This window comes from Halichoeres trimaculatus, unplaced genomic scaffold (genome assembly GCF_033239565.1).
Source record: "Halichoeres trimaculatus isolate MK-OKI-2021-1 unplaced genomic scaffold, fHalTri1.1 fHalTri1_scaffold_14, whole genome shotgun sequence".
Classification (NCBI taxonomy): domain Eukaryota; kingdom Metazoa; phylum Chordata; class Actinopteri; order Labriformes; family Labridae; genus Halichoeres; species Halichoeres trimaculatus.
This window is the reverse complement of record NW_027437192.1, coordinates 35,000,040-35,016,199: the sequence shown is the minus strand read 5'-3', so window position 1 is coordinate 35,016,199 and position 16,160 is coordinate 35,000,040. Positions and strand designations below refer to the sequence as shown.

Here is a 16,160-nt window from a genome sequence, read left to right as displayed (position 1 = left end):
ACAGCTCACACACAGCTCACACAGCTCACACAGCTCACACAGCTCACACACAGCTCACACACAGCTCACACACAGCTCTCACACAGCTGTCACACAGCTGTCACACAGCTCACACACAGCTCACACACAGCTCTCACACAGCTCACACACAGCTCACACACAGCTCACACACAGCTCATACACAGCTCACACACAGCTCACACACAGCTCACACACAGCTCTCACACAGCTCACACACAGCTCATACACAGCTCACACAGCTCACACACAGCTCACACACAGCTCACACAGCTCACACACAGCTCACACAGCTCACACAGCTCACACACAGCTCACACACAGCTCACACACAGCTCTCACACAGCTCACACACAGCTCACACAGCTCACACACAGCTCTCACACAGCTCACACACAGCTCACACACAGCTCACACACAGCTCACAAACAGCTCTCACACAGCTCACACACAGCTCACACACAGCTCACACACAGCTCACACAGCTCACACAGCTCACACAACTCACACAGCTCACACACAGCTCACACACAGCTCACACACAGCTCACACAGCTCACACAGCTCACACAGCTCACACAGCTCACACAGCTCACACACAGCTCACACACAGCTCACACACAGCTCACACACAGCTCACACACAGCTCACACAGCTCACACACAGCTCACACAGCTCACACACAGCTCACACAGCTCACACAGCTCACACACAGCTCACACACAGCTCACACACAGCTCACACACAGCTCACACACAGCTCACACAGCTCACACAGCTCACACAGCTCACACACAGCTCACACAGCTCACACACAGCTCACACAGCTCACACAGCTCACACACAGCTCACACACAGCTCACACACAGCTCACACACAGCTCACACAGCTCACACACAGCTCACACAGCTCACACACAGCTCACACACAGCTCACACAGCTCACACAGCTCACACAGCTCACACACAGCTCACACACAGCTCACACAGCTCACACAGCTCACACAGCTCACACACAGCTCACACACAGCTCACACACAGCTCACACAGCTCACACAGCTCACACAGCTCACACAGCTCACACACAGCTCACACACAGCTCACACACAGCTCACACAGCTCACACAGCTCACACACAGCTCACACACAGCTCACACACAGCTCACACACAGCTCACACAGCTCACACAGCTCACACAGCTCACACACAGCTCACACACAGCTCACACACAGCTCACACACAGCTCACACAGCTCACACACAGCTCACACACAGCTCACACACAGCTCACACACAGCTCACACACAGCTCACACAGCTCACACACAGCTCACAGAGCTCACACACAGCTCACACAGCTCACACAGCTCACACAGCTCACACACAGCTCACACAGCTCACACACAGCTCACACACAGCTCACACACAGCTCACACACAGCTCACACAGCTCACACAGCTCACACAGCTCACACACAGCTCACACACAGCTCACACAGCTCACACAGCTCACACACAGCTCACACACAGCTCACACAGCTCACACAGCTCACACAGCTCACACACAGCTCACACACAGCTCACACACAGCTCACACACAGCTCACACAGCTCACACAGCTCACACAGCTCACACACAGCTCACACACAGCTCACACACAGCTCACACAGCTCACACAGCTCACACACAGCTCACACACAGCTCACACACAGCTCACACACAGCTCACACAGCTCACACAGCTCACACAGCTCACACACAGCTCACACACAGCTCACACACAGCTCACACACAGCTCACACAGCTCACACAGCTCACACACAGCTCACACACAGCTCACACACAGCTCACACAGCTCACACAGCTCACACAGCTCACACACAGCTCACACACAGCTCACACACAGCTCTCACACAGCTGTCACACAGCTGTCACACAGCTCACACACAGCTCACACACAGCTCTCACACAGCTCACACACAGCTCACACACAGCTCACACACAGCTCATACACAGCTCACACACAGCTCACACACAGCTCACACACAGCTCTCACACAGCTCACACACAGCTCATACACAGCTCACACAGCTCACACACAGCTCACACACAGCTCACACAGCTCACACACAGCTCACACAGCTCACACAGCTCACACACAGCTCACACACAGCTCACACACAGCTCACACAGCTCACACACAGCTCACACACAGCTCTCACACAGCTCACACACAGCTCACACACAGCTCTCACACAGCTCACACAGCTCACACAGCTCACACACAGCTCACACACAGCTCACACAGCTCACACAGCTCACACACAGCTCACACACAGCTCTCACACAGCTCACACACAGCTCACACACAGCTCTCACACAGCTCACACAGCTCACACAGCTCACACACAGCTCACACACAGCTCACACACAGCTCACACACAGCTCTCACACACAGCTCACACACAGCTCACACAGCTCACACACAGCTCACACACAGCTCACACAGCTCACACACAGCTCACACAGCTCACACAGCTCACACACAGCTCACACACAGCTCACACAGCTCACACAGCTCACACAGCTCACACACAGCTCACACACAGCTCACACAGCTCACACAGCTCACACAGCTCACACAGCTCACACACAGCTCACACACAGCTCACACAGCTCACACAGCTCACACAGCTCACACACAGCTCACACAGCTCACACACAGCTCACACACAGCTCACACAGCTCACACACAGCTCACACAGCTCACACAGCTCACACACAGCTCACACACAGCTCACACAGCTCACACAGCTCACACAGCTCACACACAGCTCACACACAGCTCACACAGCTCACACACAGCTCACACACAGCTCACACACAGCTCACACACAGCTCACACACAGCTCACACAGCTCACACAGCTCACACAGCTCGTTCTGAGTCTGCACACACTCAGTGACAGGCGCTCTGGCAGGAACAAGGGTCTGAGCTCCACCCCTGGCTCCTTCATTGAGGTCAATCCTCCTCTGCTGTGTGGCCACAGGGGCAAAGCCTGGGCAGATGAGGGTGCCACTCTGGGACCAGACCGCCACGCTCGGGACATCGAGAGTCTGGATCGCTACGCCATGGAGCGCTGGGAGGTAATCCTGCATTTCATGGTGGGTTCCCCTTCTGCTGCAGTCAGTCAGGACCTGGCTCAGCTGCTGGTCCAGGCTGGACTCATGAAGAGGTAAGAAGCCAACAGAGCTGACATCACTCTGTCACAGGATTCAGACCAACTGAGCCCTCTTCAGTGTTTCTGCTACCTGTGAGGAGGAACTATCAAAGACTTCAGTGACTGACTGATGATAGAGAGGCAACCATCAGACAAACATTGGTAAAACATCAAGCACCTCAAGAGTAGGAGCCATAAAGACCTCTACTCTAACTAAGAATGGTTTAACTGGAACCATTATAACTTTATTCACCTTTTTATTGAATCAGACAGCAAAAGCAGCTGACTTTAACCAACTGACTGACTGTTACTGACTAGGGCTGCAACTATCGAATATTTTAGTACTCGACAATTACATCGAGTACTCGAGTACTCGGATAGAACGCATTTTCGCGTACTTAAACAGCATTTATTTTTCAAATGGAATTGTTTCAAGCCAGTGTAAGATCAAGTCACTTTGGGTGATAAATTTTAAATTCTGACTACATATGTGACATTTTAACTAGGAATGAGACATTTTTGAAAGATTTTGAGTCTTTGCAGTGTTCAGACTAAAATGATGATCCCTGCTGTATTGGAGCACATATAGCTCCATTAATACTTGATATTTATACCCTTCATTGACCTGTGATCTTAATTTGACACCTGCCCAGTTAGCTCTATTATGTTTTTGTTTTTTAATCTTCTTCACTCTTCAGTGCTGTGTTTTGTAGATTATCTTCAACACTAAATCAGTAATCAACTAATTTGCATAACAAGTCATTTGTGTGTAACGGTTGTGGACACTGAAGGAAAGAGGAATAACATCGTGTGAGGGACAGAAAGCGTATAATATCACAACAGTGTTTCCCCTGGGTTAACAGTTTGGGGGGGGGGGGCACGTGGCAGCGGGGGGTGGGGGGTTGCGAGCGCAGGAGAACGAGTGTGGCCTCTTCACAGAGAAAGCTTGGAGATGTTTCTTGTGGTGGTGTGGTTTAATTGTCCTTTATAGGGAATGAACTCGTCTGTGTGTAAATGCACGCATGTGTTCGTGTGTCTGTGAACGCGTTGGAGCACAACTTCGCCGTGCACTAAAGATCACGCGCTCTTTCGCGCACTGTGAAGTTCCACGAGGAGAAATATGAACCCAATGATGTAGAAACGACATCCCATCATACAAATGAGATAAATAAAATAAGGCTATTTAGTCTGTTAGATTAAAAAAAAAGGTATGGACCTGATTCATGAGAGAGGGAACTCTGAATCACTTCTGCTGTGATCTGGTGCTGTATGAAAAAAAAATTAACTCAACATTCAGGGGGGCGGAAAGTAGGGGAAACACTGCAACCTGTTAGTGTGTTTAGAGCTACAAATAAACTTTGGTTGACTCTTTGAGATGTTAAAATATCGATCCTCCTGCACTATTCATTCATACGCAGTCTCCTGCTCAGTCACACTGACCATTCAAGCCGTGCCATACTCTACCCGCCTGCACAATGAGGCGCAGAGAACACTGCTACAACTTCAGTGACTTTTAGGCTCATATTAAGTCGTTTAGGTGCGACACAGCCCTCTGACACCCCCGCTCTTGTTTAAAATGACTGTTGAGAGAAGCGGTCGCAGTGATCGTATGTCATTGATCATATGGAGTATCCGCGTTTGTGCGCGTGTATGAAGCTCACCTCTACCAAGGTGAAGTGAGTCTTGTGATCTCAGTGGTCAAACAAAATGGACTGTGAAGAGTGCATGAAAACAGTTCAGATAGCCAGTGTGATCGTGATGAGAGACTGCTGCGAGCCAGACGTCCGTCTGTGATGTGTGAGTGATTTTGGGTAGGGGAGGGGCTCAGCATGTGTGGCTCGTTGACAAGCAGCTAGTGCAGATCAATATATGCTTTCATATCAGTCTCCAAACTCCAGAAATGAAGCTAGATTTGTTGTCAGTCACTATTTTGAAAAAGAGGTAACTTGAGGGGTCTGAAAACTCTCTAAATATAGCGTCAGATTTATTTGAAATACCACTCTTTGATCTTTTTTTAAAAATTAACGATTCTTCGAGGAGGAGAAAATCCCTCAAGCATTTTTTGTACTCGAGTCCCTCGAGTTATTCGAGGTATTGTTTGAGCTATATTACTGACTGACTATATCTTTCTGACTGTGACTAAATGACTGACTGTAATTGACTGACAAACCGCGTGACTATTACTGGCTGTAACTGACCATAACTTTCTGTGATCAACTAACATACTGTTTCTGTCTTTAACTGACTGTAACTGTCTGACTGTAAATGAATGACTGAAACTGACTGACTGAGGGTAACAGGCTGTTACTGACTGACTTTAACAGATTGTGAGCTAGAGACTTATACTGAATGTCTTTGACTGACTGACTGTTATTGACAGACTGTAGATGAATAACTGAAACCCACATACTTTGACTGACTCACTGTAACCAACTGACTGTAACGGACCCACAGTGACTGACACTGTAACTGACTAAGTGTGGTGAGCTGACTTAAGTTGGGCTCTGTAACTCAGTGATTAGGATCTAACAACTCACCTTTGACGTTGCCTCTGACCTAATTCTTTTCTTTTCCTGTGGTTTCAGTGAGGCCGGTGAGGCTCCCTACATCACCTCTGCTGGTTTCCAGTTCCTCCTTCTGGACACGGCATCCCAGCTGTGGTACTTCACCCTGCAGTACCTTAAAACAGCTCAGGTATTAAACAGTCAAGAAGTAAACAATCAGTCTGGTAGTAAACAAACTGTCAGGTGTTAAACAGTCAGGCATTTGACAGTTAGGTATTAAAAATTTAGATATTAAATAAACAGTCAAGTAGCAAAGAAACAGTCAAGTAGTAAACAAACAGTCAGATATTGAATAAACAGTCAAGTAGTAAACAAACAGTGAAGTAGTAAACAAACAGTGAAGTAGTAAACTAATGGTCATGTTGTAAACCAACTGTCAAGTAGTAAACAAACAGTCAGGTAGTGAACAATAGGACTGTCCCATCTGATCATTTAAGCGTTGAGCTCTAATCACCTAGCTTTGACTGGGCTGTTATCTCTATCCTGGGGGGTATTCCACCAAGCTGGCTAAAAATGGCTGGGCTATTGCCAGGGCGCACGACTTGAATAAGCGGCCACTTTGATCTTAGCTTCAACTCGTTTCACTAACGAGGCTCAGCTGTTCTTCAGAGATGCATATTCAAAATGCCAAAATTATGTGACAACCAAGAGTGGAGACATTTTTCCTCAGTGAAGCAAAAACTCCTCATGGAGTTGTATGAGGACTACAATGGGAAATCCCCCAAAAGGCAGCACGGCTTCAATTAATAAAGCCAAGGACACTTCCTTGCAAAGCATTCAGAAATACTATACTAATACTTACATACACTTACCGGGCACTTTATACGGCACACATGTCCAACTGCTTGTTAATGCAAATTTCCTATCAGCCAATCACTTGGCAGCAACTCAATGCATTTAGGCATGTAGACATGGTCAAGACGATCTGCAGCAGTTCAAACCAAGCATCAGAATGGGGCAGAAAGGTGATTTAAGGGACTTGCTGATCTGCTGGGATTTTAACCAGCAACCATCTCTAGGGTTTACAGAGAATGGTCCCAAAAAGAGAACATATCCAGTGAGCAGCAGTTCTGTGGGCCAGAATGCCTTGTTGATGCCAGAGGTCAGAGGAGAATGGACAGACTGGTTGGAGCAGATAGAAAGGCAACAGTAACTCAAATAACTACTGGTTACAACTGAGGTCTGCAGAAGAGCATCTCTGAACACACAACACGTCCAACCTTGAGGCAGATGGGCTACAGCAGCAGAAGACCACACCGGGTGACCCTCCTGTCAGCTAAGAACAGGAAACTGAGGCTACAATTCACACAGCAACACCAAAACTGGACAATAGAAGATTGGAGAAACGTTACCTGGTCTGATGAGTCTGGATTTCTGCTCCACATTCAGATGGTAGGGTCAGAATTTGGCATCAACAACATGAAAGCATGGATCCATCCTGCCTTGTATCAACGGTTCAGGCTGCTGCTGCTGGTGTAATGGTGTGGGGGATATTTTCTTGGCTCACTTTGGGCCCCTTAGTACCAACTGAGCATGGTTTAAAGTCCACAGCCTCCCTGAGTATTGTTGCTGACCATGTCCATCCCTTTATGAGCACAGTGTACCCATCTTCTGATGGCTACTTCCAGCAGGATAACGCTCCATGTCATAAAGCTGGAATCATCTCTTCAACATGACAATGAGTTCCCTGTACTCAAATGTCCTCCACAGTCCCCAGATCTCAATCCAATAGAGCACCTTTGGGATGTGGTGGAACAGGAGATTCTCATCATGGATGTTCAGCCGACAAATCTGCAGCAACTGTGTGATGCTATCATGTCAATATGGACCAAACTCTCCGAGGAATGTTTCCAGGACCTTGTTGAATCTATGCCACCAAGGATTAAGGTAGTTCTGAAGGCAAAAGGGGGTCCAAGCCAGTACTAGCAAGGTGTACCTAATAAAGTGGCCCGTGAGTGTATATGGCTTGAATAGGCATCTCTGAAGAACAGCTGAGCCTTGTTAGTGAAACGAGTTGCAGCCAAGATCAAAGCGGCTGCTTCTTCAAGTCGTGCTTCCTGGCAAAAGCCCAGCCATTTTTAGGCAGCTTGGTGGAATACCCCCCTGATGTTGGGGTCTTTGCTGACATACTTATTCACAAATAGTCCAGCAGAAGGAGCTCTAACTGCTGATGACTCAAACTGCTGCTGAGGTTAAAACCTGTGGATCCATTTAATGTCTATGGTTTAGGATTTGATCCTTTTTGAAGAAATGTGAGGAAAATACAGGAACTCAAAACAAGACTACTTGCTGCCAAGAAAACCAGCACCAGCATCCTGTTTGGATTTGAACCTTTGAGTTGGTGCAGAGGTCAGGCTCAGGGGTCATTAGTCTCTGCATCAGTCACAAAAATGAATTGAACTGTATGTATGCGGTTGCTAAAGGAGACACTGATCATCCCTCTCCTCTGTCTCCCTCCCTACCTCTCTTCTCTCTTTCAGCTCAGAGGGATGGACCTGGTGGAGATTCTGTCTTTCTTGTTCCAGCTCAGCTTCTCCACACTTGGCAGAGTGAGTTCTCAGTGTGCGTGCTGCACGCGTGCATGTGTGTGGTGTTGGATTTAACTCTCTGTGCTGTGACTGACTTGTCACTCTCCGGTGGTGTCCCAGGATTACTCTGTAGAGGGAATGAGTGAGTCTTTGCTCACCTTCCTGCAGCACCTGAGGGAGTTTGGACTGGTCTTCCAGAGGAAGGTGAGGCCCTGATGGGAGGGTGGAGATGAGGTGGTTTGTGGGATGGCTGAGTGCATGTGCTGACAACACCTTTTCTGTTCTAAGAGGAAGTCCAGGCGATACTACCCCACCAGACTGGCCATCACTCTGGCTGCAGGAGTCACCAGCTCCTCCTCTTCCTCCTCCTCCTCCTCCGCCTCTGTGGCTTCTCCTCCTGGTTCAGGAGATGCAGGCTTCATTGTAGTGGAGACAAATTATCGCATCTACGCCTACACAAGTATGTGTGAGGAGTAGGAGCTGCTTTGCTCTGGTAACAAGGTGTAAAGAGTTGAGACTGTGCTCTCTGAGACCTCTTAGGAGTCTCTGAGGGGGTGCACAGACCCTGTACTGACCCACTTTGTGCCTCCTCTCTCAGACTCTGAGCTTCAGATCGCTCTGGTGGCTCTGTTCAGTGAGATGCTGTATCGTTTCCCAAACGTGGTTGTTGCTCAGGTCACCAGAGAGTCGGTGCAGCAAGCCATCGCCAACGGGATCACTGCCCAACAGGTGGATGAAACTCAGAGCTCGCTCTGCCAGCTGTCTCTCTCTTTACTGAATATGTCTCACTCCTTAAAGCTTATTGTCCTGAGATACAAATTTGCTCCAGGGTGTTTTTAGCAGGTATGGATGGAGGTTCAGGGAAAACATGTTTGATTAAGATCAAAGTGTAATCCAGCAGATTATCTTATATCCATGTGTTTTCAGATAATCCACTTCCTCAGAACCAGAGCTCACCCTGTCATGCTCAAACAGGTAACCCCCCTCACACTCTGTACCCTGAACGTAAAATACACACACACAGACACACTGACTCTTTGGTCTGTCCTCCTTCACCCCCTCTCTGTGTCTCAGACCCCGGTCCTTCCTCCGACCATCACCGATCAGATCAGACTGTGGGAGCTGGAGAGAGACCGGCTGCAGTTCACTGAGGGTGAGACAGATCCATGTTCCTTAAAGATCCCCACAACTAATTATCACTCGCACATTTTCAGTCATCCTTCCTGAAGCAGGGAGAACACAAGGTCTTTTTCTATGTTGACGACCTCTTGCTGTTCATCTTTGACCCGAATACCTCACCGCTTTATCACGGCTCAGTCAGTTGGGTCCAAACTAAATCTCCACAAGAGGGAAAACCTCCCCATCAATAATACATTCATTAGACTTTAGCAACTCCTCTTTGAAAGTGGAAAAAAAGCAAATGTTCTTTTTGGGGTATTTCTGTTTCTTTTGTAAATATGAAGACCTAAGGCCAGTCCCAATCCTACCCCTAAGCCCTTGATTTTAGTGAAATCAAGGGCCAGTGAAGGGGTGTCCCAGTCCCCTGTAAGTTCAAGGGGAGGGGCTAAGGTGAAGGGCAACACAGCCCTTGGAACGAAGACAAACCCAGACCTCACTTGAAACCAAGAGGCATGACAAATTTCCCATGATAATTTTATTAGATATCCAATCCTTTGATACTCCTCTTTAATATCAACCAATGTTTTGAATCATTGGTTTTATTTTGAAATCGCTCGTTAAAACGATCTTCCAGACCTCGCTACAAGACAGCTACAGCTATAACTATAATAGCTATACTGATGTCAGACCAGGATGACCAGACTTCACTGTGGTGGGCTGTGTTTCATGAATGATTGGACAGCTAAGCTGCATTCAGGAGCTGCATCAGCTATAAAAAGTGAACGTTACGGTATTCAGAAGCTACATAATATATCTTCTGAACGCAGCAATGTCCACTCAGCACTTGCTTTGGTTTAGCTGTCTCGTTACTCATGTGCATCATGGTGCTGTCTGTTTGCTTGTGAATGTGTCGCTCTAATCTGACATCATTTTATCATTACTTATTAAAAATGTGTTCACTTTGGAAGAGAATGTCCAGAGATTGAGTGGCGTCTCGTTTCCAAGAGATGGGGTTTTTACCTCTGCCCCTTGGCCCTTAAAACAGAGGACCAAGGGGAAGGGGTAAGAGTAACATTTGAACATCCAACCAAAGTTTTTGTACTTTTTTCAGGCCTTACTGATCTTTGTCCCCAAAGCATTTTTTGCTGAACTTGATTCACTCCTTTTATCATAGCAGGGTAAACTTCCCGTCTCAATCCCAGATCTCTGTTTCTATTACTGGGCTGTCGTCCTGCATTGCTTCTCACTCTGGTCTTTTTTTTTAAACCAGCACACCTGTCCTGACTGGGTGGGAATGGAGCTAAACTCTAACAGAAACATGTCTGTTCCTACACCAGTGGGATCATCACTTCCTCTTCCTCCCATCAAATCCATTAAGAATCCAGTGGCTAAACACTCTTTAAGAAGATGTGCCCAAATCAGGATATTCGGTGGGCTGGACAGATCCTCTCTGTAAGGCCTTGTGTGGACAACAAAAATTCATCCAAAAACGCTAAAACGCAGTGAAAAAATCTGTGTTTACACAGAAATGCTGATGGACTGAAAACGCTGTAGTAAGCATGTCAGGCCTGTAGTTGCTGCTATATCTGTCTTGTCCAGAGGCAGCTTTTGGTAGATCTGCACTGAATTAGAGTTAAGCCCAATATTGTGACGGGTGCACCCCTAGTTTCCATGTTTTTGTGCGTGGGTTTGGGTCACATGGGCACTTGGGAACGAAACTACTCTGAACTCCGGGTGCTTTGGTGGAAACAGCAGTGAGTCATACAAATACAGGATCTACTCATGTGGCTTTAAAGGCACTGGAAAGCCCCAACATTCATATGTGCTGGCAATGCCCTGGTCTGTGTAAACACTGGACAGAGCTATTTCAAACCATGCCCCAGAAAATGAATGCTGAACTGAAACCCAATCTTTCCTGAGGCAGTCTGAGCACCCAGCAGCTCACAGCTCAAAGCCTGCAGTCCTGGTGGTCTGGGGATCAGGAAACATCTGTATAGGCTCCATAATGCTGAACAACCTCTACAGGTTCAGGGGTACCACCTGCTGCCATCCAGACAAAGACTGATTCAGGAAGACAAAACCACATTCTGCACTACAGCTGCATGGCTCTGTAGTAGAAGAGTCCAGGTGATGAACTGGCCCACCTGAAGTCCTGACTTGTCCCCCATTCAAACATTAAGAGCATCATGTCTCTCTGTCCTTATGTGTCCTCTTGTGTCCCTCTGTCCTTGCGTTTCCCTCTGCCCTCGCTTGTCCCTGTTGTTCTCTCTGACAGACAGGTTGGGTTTGGTTGGCATGATTCAGTTAGTGGAGTTCATCAACCTTGGTGTCTCACTTGACTCTGTGTGTGTGTGTGTGTGTGTGTGTGTGTGTGTGTGTGTGTGTGTGTGTGTGTGTGTGTGTGTGTGTGTGTGTGTGTGTGTGTGTGTGTGTGTGTGTGTGTGTGTGTGTGTGTGTGTGTGTGTGTGTGTCCTGCAGGTGTGCTGTATAACCAGTTCCTGTCCCAGGCAGACTTTGAGGTGCTGCGAGACAGAGCTCAGGTTAGTTTTTTTCACATCTTCTTTACTAAATGATCCGTTTTAGTATCAACTACACAGAGAAAGGCCTCTTACTCACATAGCCAGGCATTTCCATAGCTGAATATCTCCTGCAGTGTTTTTAAGAATACATTCGTCCACTCCTACCTGGCAAATCTGCTGATGAGTGCAGCTTGAAGCATGCCAAACCCACATGTGGGGGTCAGAAACTGTAACAGCCAATCAGAACTGCCATTTAACATTTGAGAACCAAAAACTCAGTTTCCCAGTGTTTACATGAAAACATGAAACCAGAGTTTTCCAAAATCTTAACTTTAGCCAAAGTTTTCAGAAAACGTGGTTTTTAGTGACGTCAGACTGTGGTTTGGTGTGGATGACAGAACTAAACAAATAGAAATATACGAGGCTTTCCAGAAACCTGGCTATGTGTGGACAAAGCCTTAATTATCAGATTAAAGATTAGCAACACCAGCTGCAGTTCCATGAGGACATATTCAACAAAGTATGTGAGGTCACACCATAAGTATCAGGACAGGAAGTCTAGCTCCTGTTTCCTGGCTACAGTATGGATGTTAACAATACCTCCTCCATATTATATATATATATACATATTATATATATATATATATATATAGGTATATCTGTAATTCACCTGTGTTGTGATAATATGTGCGTGAATAAACAAAACTAAACTCCCAGGCTTTGTGTCGATGTACCACAACATGTGCAGTGCCCCTAGTGGGTGTTTTTGGATGGACTTATACGACAGGAGGAGGTTGAGATGAGAGCCACTGTGTTCAGTCAGGGATCATAAACTCAGAGCGCTAACATCAGCTGCTGCTGATTAGATGACTTGATTTATGTCTAGCCTGATTGTTGTTGTTTTGTTGTTCTGTTGTCATTGCTGTGTTTAGGGTCTGGGGTGTCTGGTGTGGCAGGACGCAGCCCACAGGGTGATGGTGGTGACTCCGCAGGGTCACAGTGAAGTGAAGAGATTCTGGAAACGACAGAAGACTCACACGTAACACAAGTCGGACAGGGGGGGTGCTGTCAGCTGTTAAGTTCCGTCTAAAAAAGGGGAAGATTTAGTTATTACTTTGTATGTTTTATAAGATATCAAAATCTGTGTGTTCTCGATTAAACAATGACAAGAAAAAACAAACAAGTCTGCCTTTTCCTCACTCACCTGAAAGACACCTGAGGGGTATTGCACGAAAGTAGGATAAATACATCCAGGATAAATGAGCAGGCGCGGCTTGAATAAGCCTAGTCGGCGCTTTCTCGGATTAACTGGTTGCACGATTGGCGAGCCAGGATGAAACAACGCGGCCTAGTCAAGCCAGGTGTGGATCATTTGGATAAGTGCGCGTTCACAGCCTTCTTAAGAAGACCACGAGATCGATCACAGAATCACAGATTGAAAATGGAACAAGGACGTGCATCTTTCTTCAAGCAGGATGAACAGGCAATGCTTCTTCAACTAAATAAAGAAGTAAAACATATAATCCACAAGAAAGGCAACACCAGTGTGGTTAAAAAAAAAAAAAAAAAAGCCTGGCAGTTAATAACTGACCGGCTTAGTACGTAAGTAGCGCGAAAATGTACAATTAAGAAACAGTACTCCACACACTGTCATAATTACAGTTTAAGGATGTGGAGCTGATCAGCTCCGCATCTGCACAGTCATCGATGACTTATCAAGTCCGCTAATCAATACTTGTATTTTTCTTTAATGTGGCCCATAGAAGTGCATGTTACTCAGGTTATTTGAAGTATAATTAAGTTCAAAGAAAATTTAAACTCTGTGCCCGTGTTATCTATTGAATCAATTGTTCTTATGTTGTGTTCTGTTTCATCCCTCATCTGTCATGAAGAACAAACCTGTCTGGCCAGAAAAGAACCTGGCAGCAGGTGAAAAACAAATATAAAAATATTCGGCAGTCTGGTAAGTTACTTATGCGTAGCCCAAAGAGCAATTGTCAAATGAAGTGATACATTTGTTGTCTGCTGAGAATGAATTTCTGTACAATTTTAGCCGTGAAAAAAAAGACACATCAAACCAGCACAGGGAGTGGTCCACCAAGCCAGGACCTGACCCCAGCAGAGGAGCTGGCACTTAAATAAAGGGAGGCCAGTGATGGAGGGGATCCAGGGGGGACTGTGACAGATACTGATATACATGTTAATTAAACCTCTGACAGCAATTTGACAAGCTGTGTTTATTAGTATGGCAATACAACAGTAGGGCTGACAATGAGACAGAATGAATGAATAGAAAGATTATTGAAGTTAAATAGTGGAGTCAGAATGATGTGGGACCCTTTCACTCCTAAAGGTGGAGTCCTAAAATAGGATGATTTTCCTATTTTAAGGAGACAGTAAAGACAAAGTTATATTCTGTCTGCTATATTGTAGTCCATTTCAGTGGGTGATATATTCATTTTTCCTTTGTTTACCCTCTTTCTCATTCTGTAGGTTTAGGGTTGTTTTTTGTTTTTTCATCAGTTTGGTTTAGTACTGATTTCAGTGAGGCCTGTTTTTTTCCATTTTCTTTATAATAATTTTAAACCTTTTATTGTAAGACTTGTATTAATAAAGAAAGGATTCTCAACTGTCTGTGTTAAAAGTTATTGTTGTCTTCATACAATCTGTGCAAATAAACAATACTAAAGTCACTCAGCAACTGCAATGACTACATTTGTGAGATTTGGGTGCAGGATGATTAAATGATGAAATGTGTAGAAAAAGCATGGAAATGCTGTAAAACACGCTCATTTCTTACATTACAGAGAGCAGAGCCAGCGCAGGATTAATCTTATCCTGGTAGTTAGCCTGGTCTGGAGCAGGCTAGCTGCAGAGAATAAATCGCCATGGTAACTAGTCCAGGATAAATTTGGCCAGCTTTTGTTCAACCGACTTGAGGTTAACTTCATCCAGGATAACCAATGTTTGCCAGCTTAATCCCTTATCCTGGTTTTGTGCAATACCCCCCTGATCCTGATCCTGGAGGACCCCCTGCCCTGCATGTTTTTTATTTTCCTGAGTCCAACACACCTGATTCAAATGATCAGCTCGTCATCAAGCTCTGCTCCAGCCTGATAACGAGCCATTCATTTGAATCAGGTGTGCTGGAGTGGAGTAACATCTAAAATATGCAGGGCAGGGGTCCTCCAGGACCTGGGTTGGGCAACACTGCACTGTAAGGACTATGGGTGCTTCTCAAAGCTCCAAAGTTCCATCCTCGCCTCCTCCACTCGCCTCCTCCACTTGCGTCTTAGTCCCGCCCACCAGAGAAGCATGCCAGAGACGCGAGGAAACGAAGAGAGGAGAGAGGAGACGAGGAGGTTCATTTTATGAGCATTGAGATGTCCTCTCCTCCGGAGCGTCACATGAAGCGACGTATTTTAGTGATGACAGCATCACAGCTGGATAAACCGGTCTGAACGCACGGGAGAAACTAAATTAAGGAAAATAATGTAAATAACAGGGCGCTGGACCGCATAAAATTCATATTCACTTTTAGATCAGTTTAACATGAATATGTTCATGAATGAAAAAGAAAAAATGTCACGTTTTCCCAAGCCCAGATTGATAGTTTTTAATTCTTATGTTGGGGCCACTTTGTGTTCATAAATGATGTGTTTATTCTGCTATAAGCACTGCTTAGCGCACTGGAGGGACAGGAGGAGAGAGAAGCAGAGCTGTCTGCAGCGGTGCCTTTCATCCATTACGCGCACGCAGAGGGACAGAGGTGAAACTGTTGCTGTATCAGCCAATAATGGCATGATCTCACACCCATCACTGATAAAACAACAGTTTGCTACTGCATGAAAATGATCATGTGTTGTTTTTAAAGGCATTATTGAACTGTCTCGAGTGAGCCATTGGAGCGCGCAGTCAGCTGACCCAGAGCCTTTCAGTTTCACTTTAAGCCTTGTTGTCTGTTGTCCGGTCTCTGGGGCTCTTTCTAATTGTCTGTTGTCATCCTCAGTGAGAATGAATGTTGTAATCATCCAGATAAATATCAAACATGTTTGAAAATTATCGGGGCGGCTCCGACGAGTCTGTGAGACGATCGTGGGGCTAAAGATTCATCTGTCAACCGCTCACATTAGAAGATAAACTTGGCCGAACGTCAGGGCTGATTTTAGTCTCCGACCAGATTTCTTCCCTGATTGTGG

General features: G+C 46.1%; 1 protein-coding gene across 3 annotated transcripts in view; it reads left to right on the top strand.

Annotated features, from left to right (window-relative positions):
• Positions 1-13,727, top strand: part of gtf2h4 (general transcription factor IIH, polypeptide 4) — an 18,860-nt gene extending 5,133 nt beyond the window's left edge. For 2 of the 3 annotated variants that reach the window (XM_074687468.1, XM_074687469.1), the window contains exons 5-14: positions 3,061-3,246; positions 5,817-5,925; positions 8,276-8,344; positions 8,444-8,527; positions 8,612-8,783; positions 8,922-9,052; positions 9,251-9,298; positions 9,398-9,476; positions 11,921-11,982; positions 12,894-13,727. In XM_074687468.1, the coding sequence (XP_074543569.1) occupies positions 3,061-3,246; positions 5,817-5,925; positions 8,276-8,344; positions 8,444-8,527; positions 8,612-8,783; positions 8,922-9,052; positions 9,251-9,298; positions 9,398-9,476; positions 11,921-11,982; positions 12,894-13,004 (1,051 nt within the window). In that variant the 3' untranslated portion in view covers positions 13,005-13,727. Of the gene's footprint in view, positions 1-3,060; positions 3,247-5,816; positions 5,926-8,275; positions 8,345-8,443; positions 8,528-8,611; positions 8,784-8,921; positions 9,167-9,250; positions 9,299-9,397; positions 9,477-11,920; positions 11,983-12,893 lie in introns of those variants that run through there. The other variant, XM_074687470.1, reaches the window with a different exon arrangement.
• Positions 13,728-16,160: the final 2,433 nt, after the last annotated feature.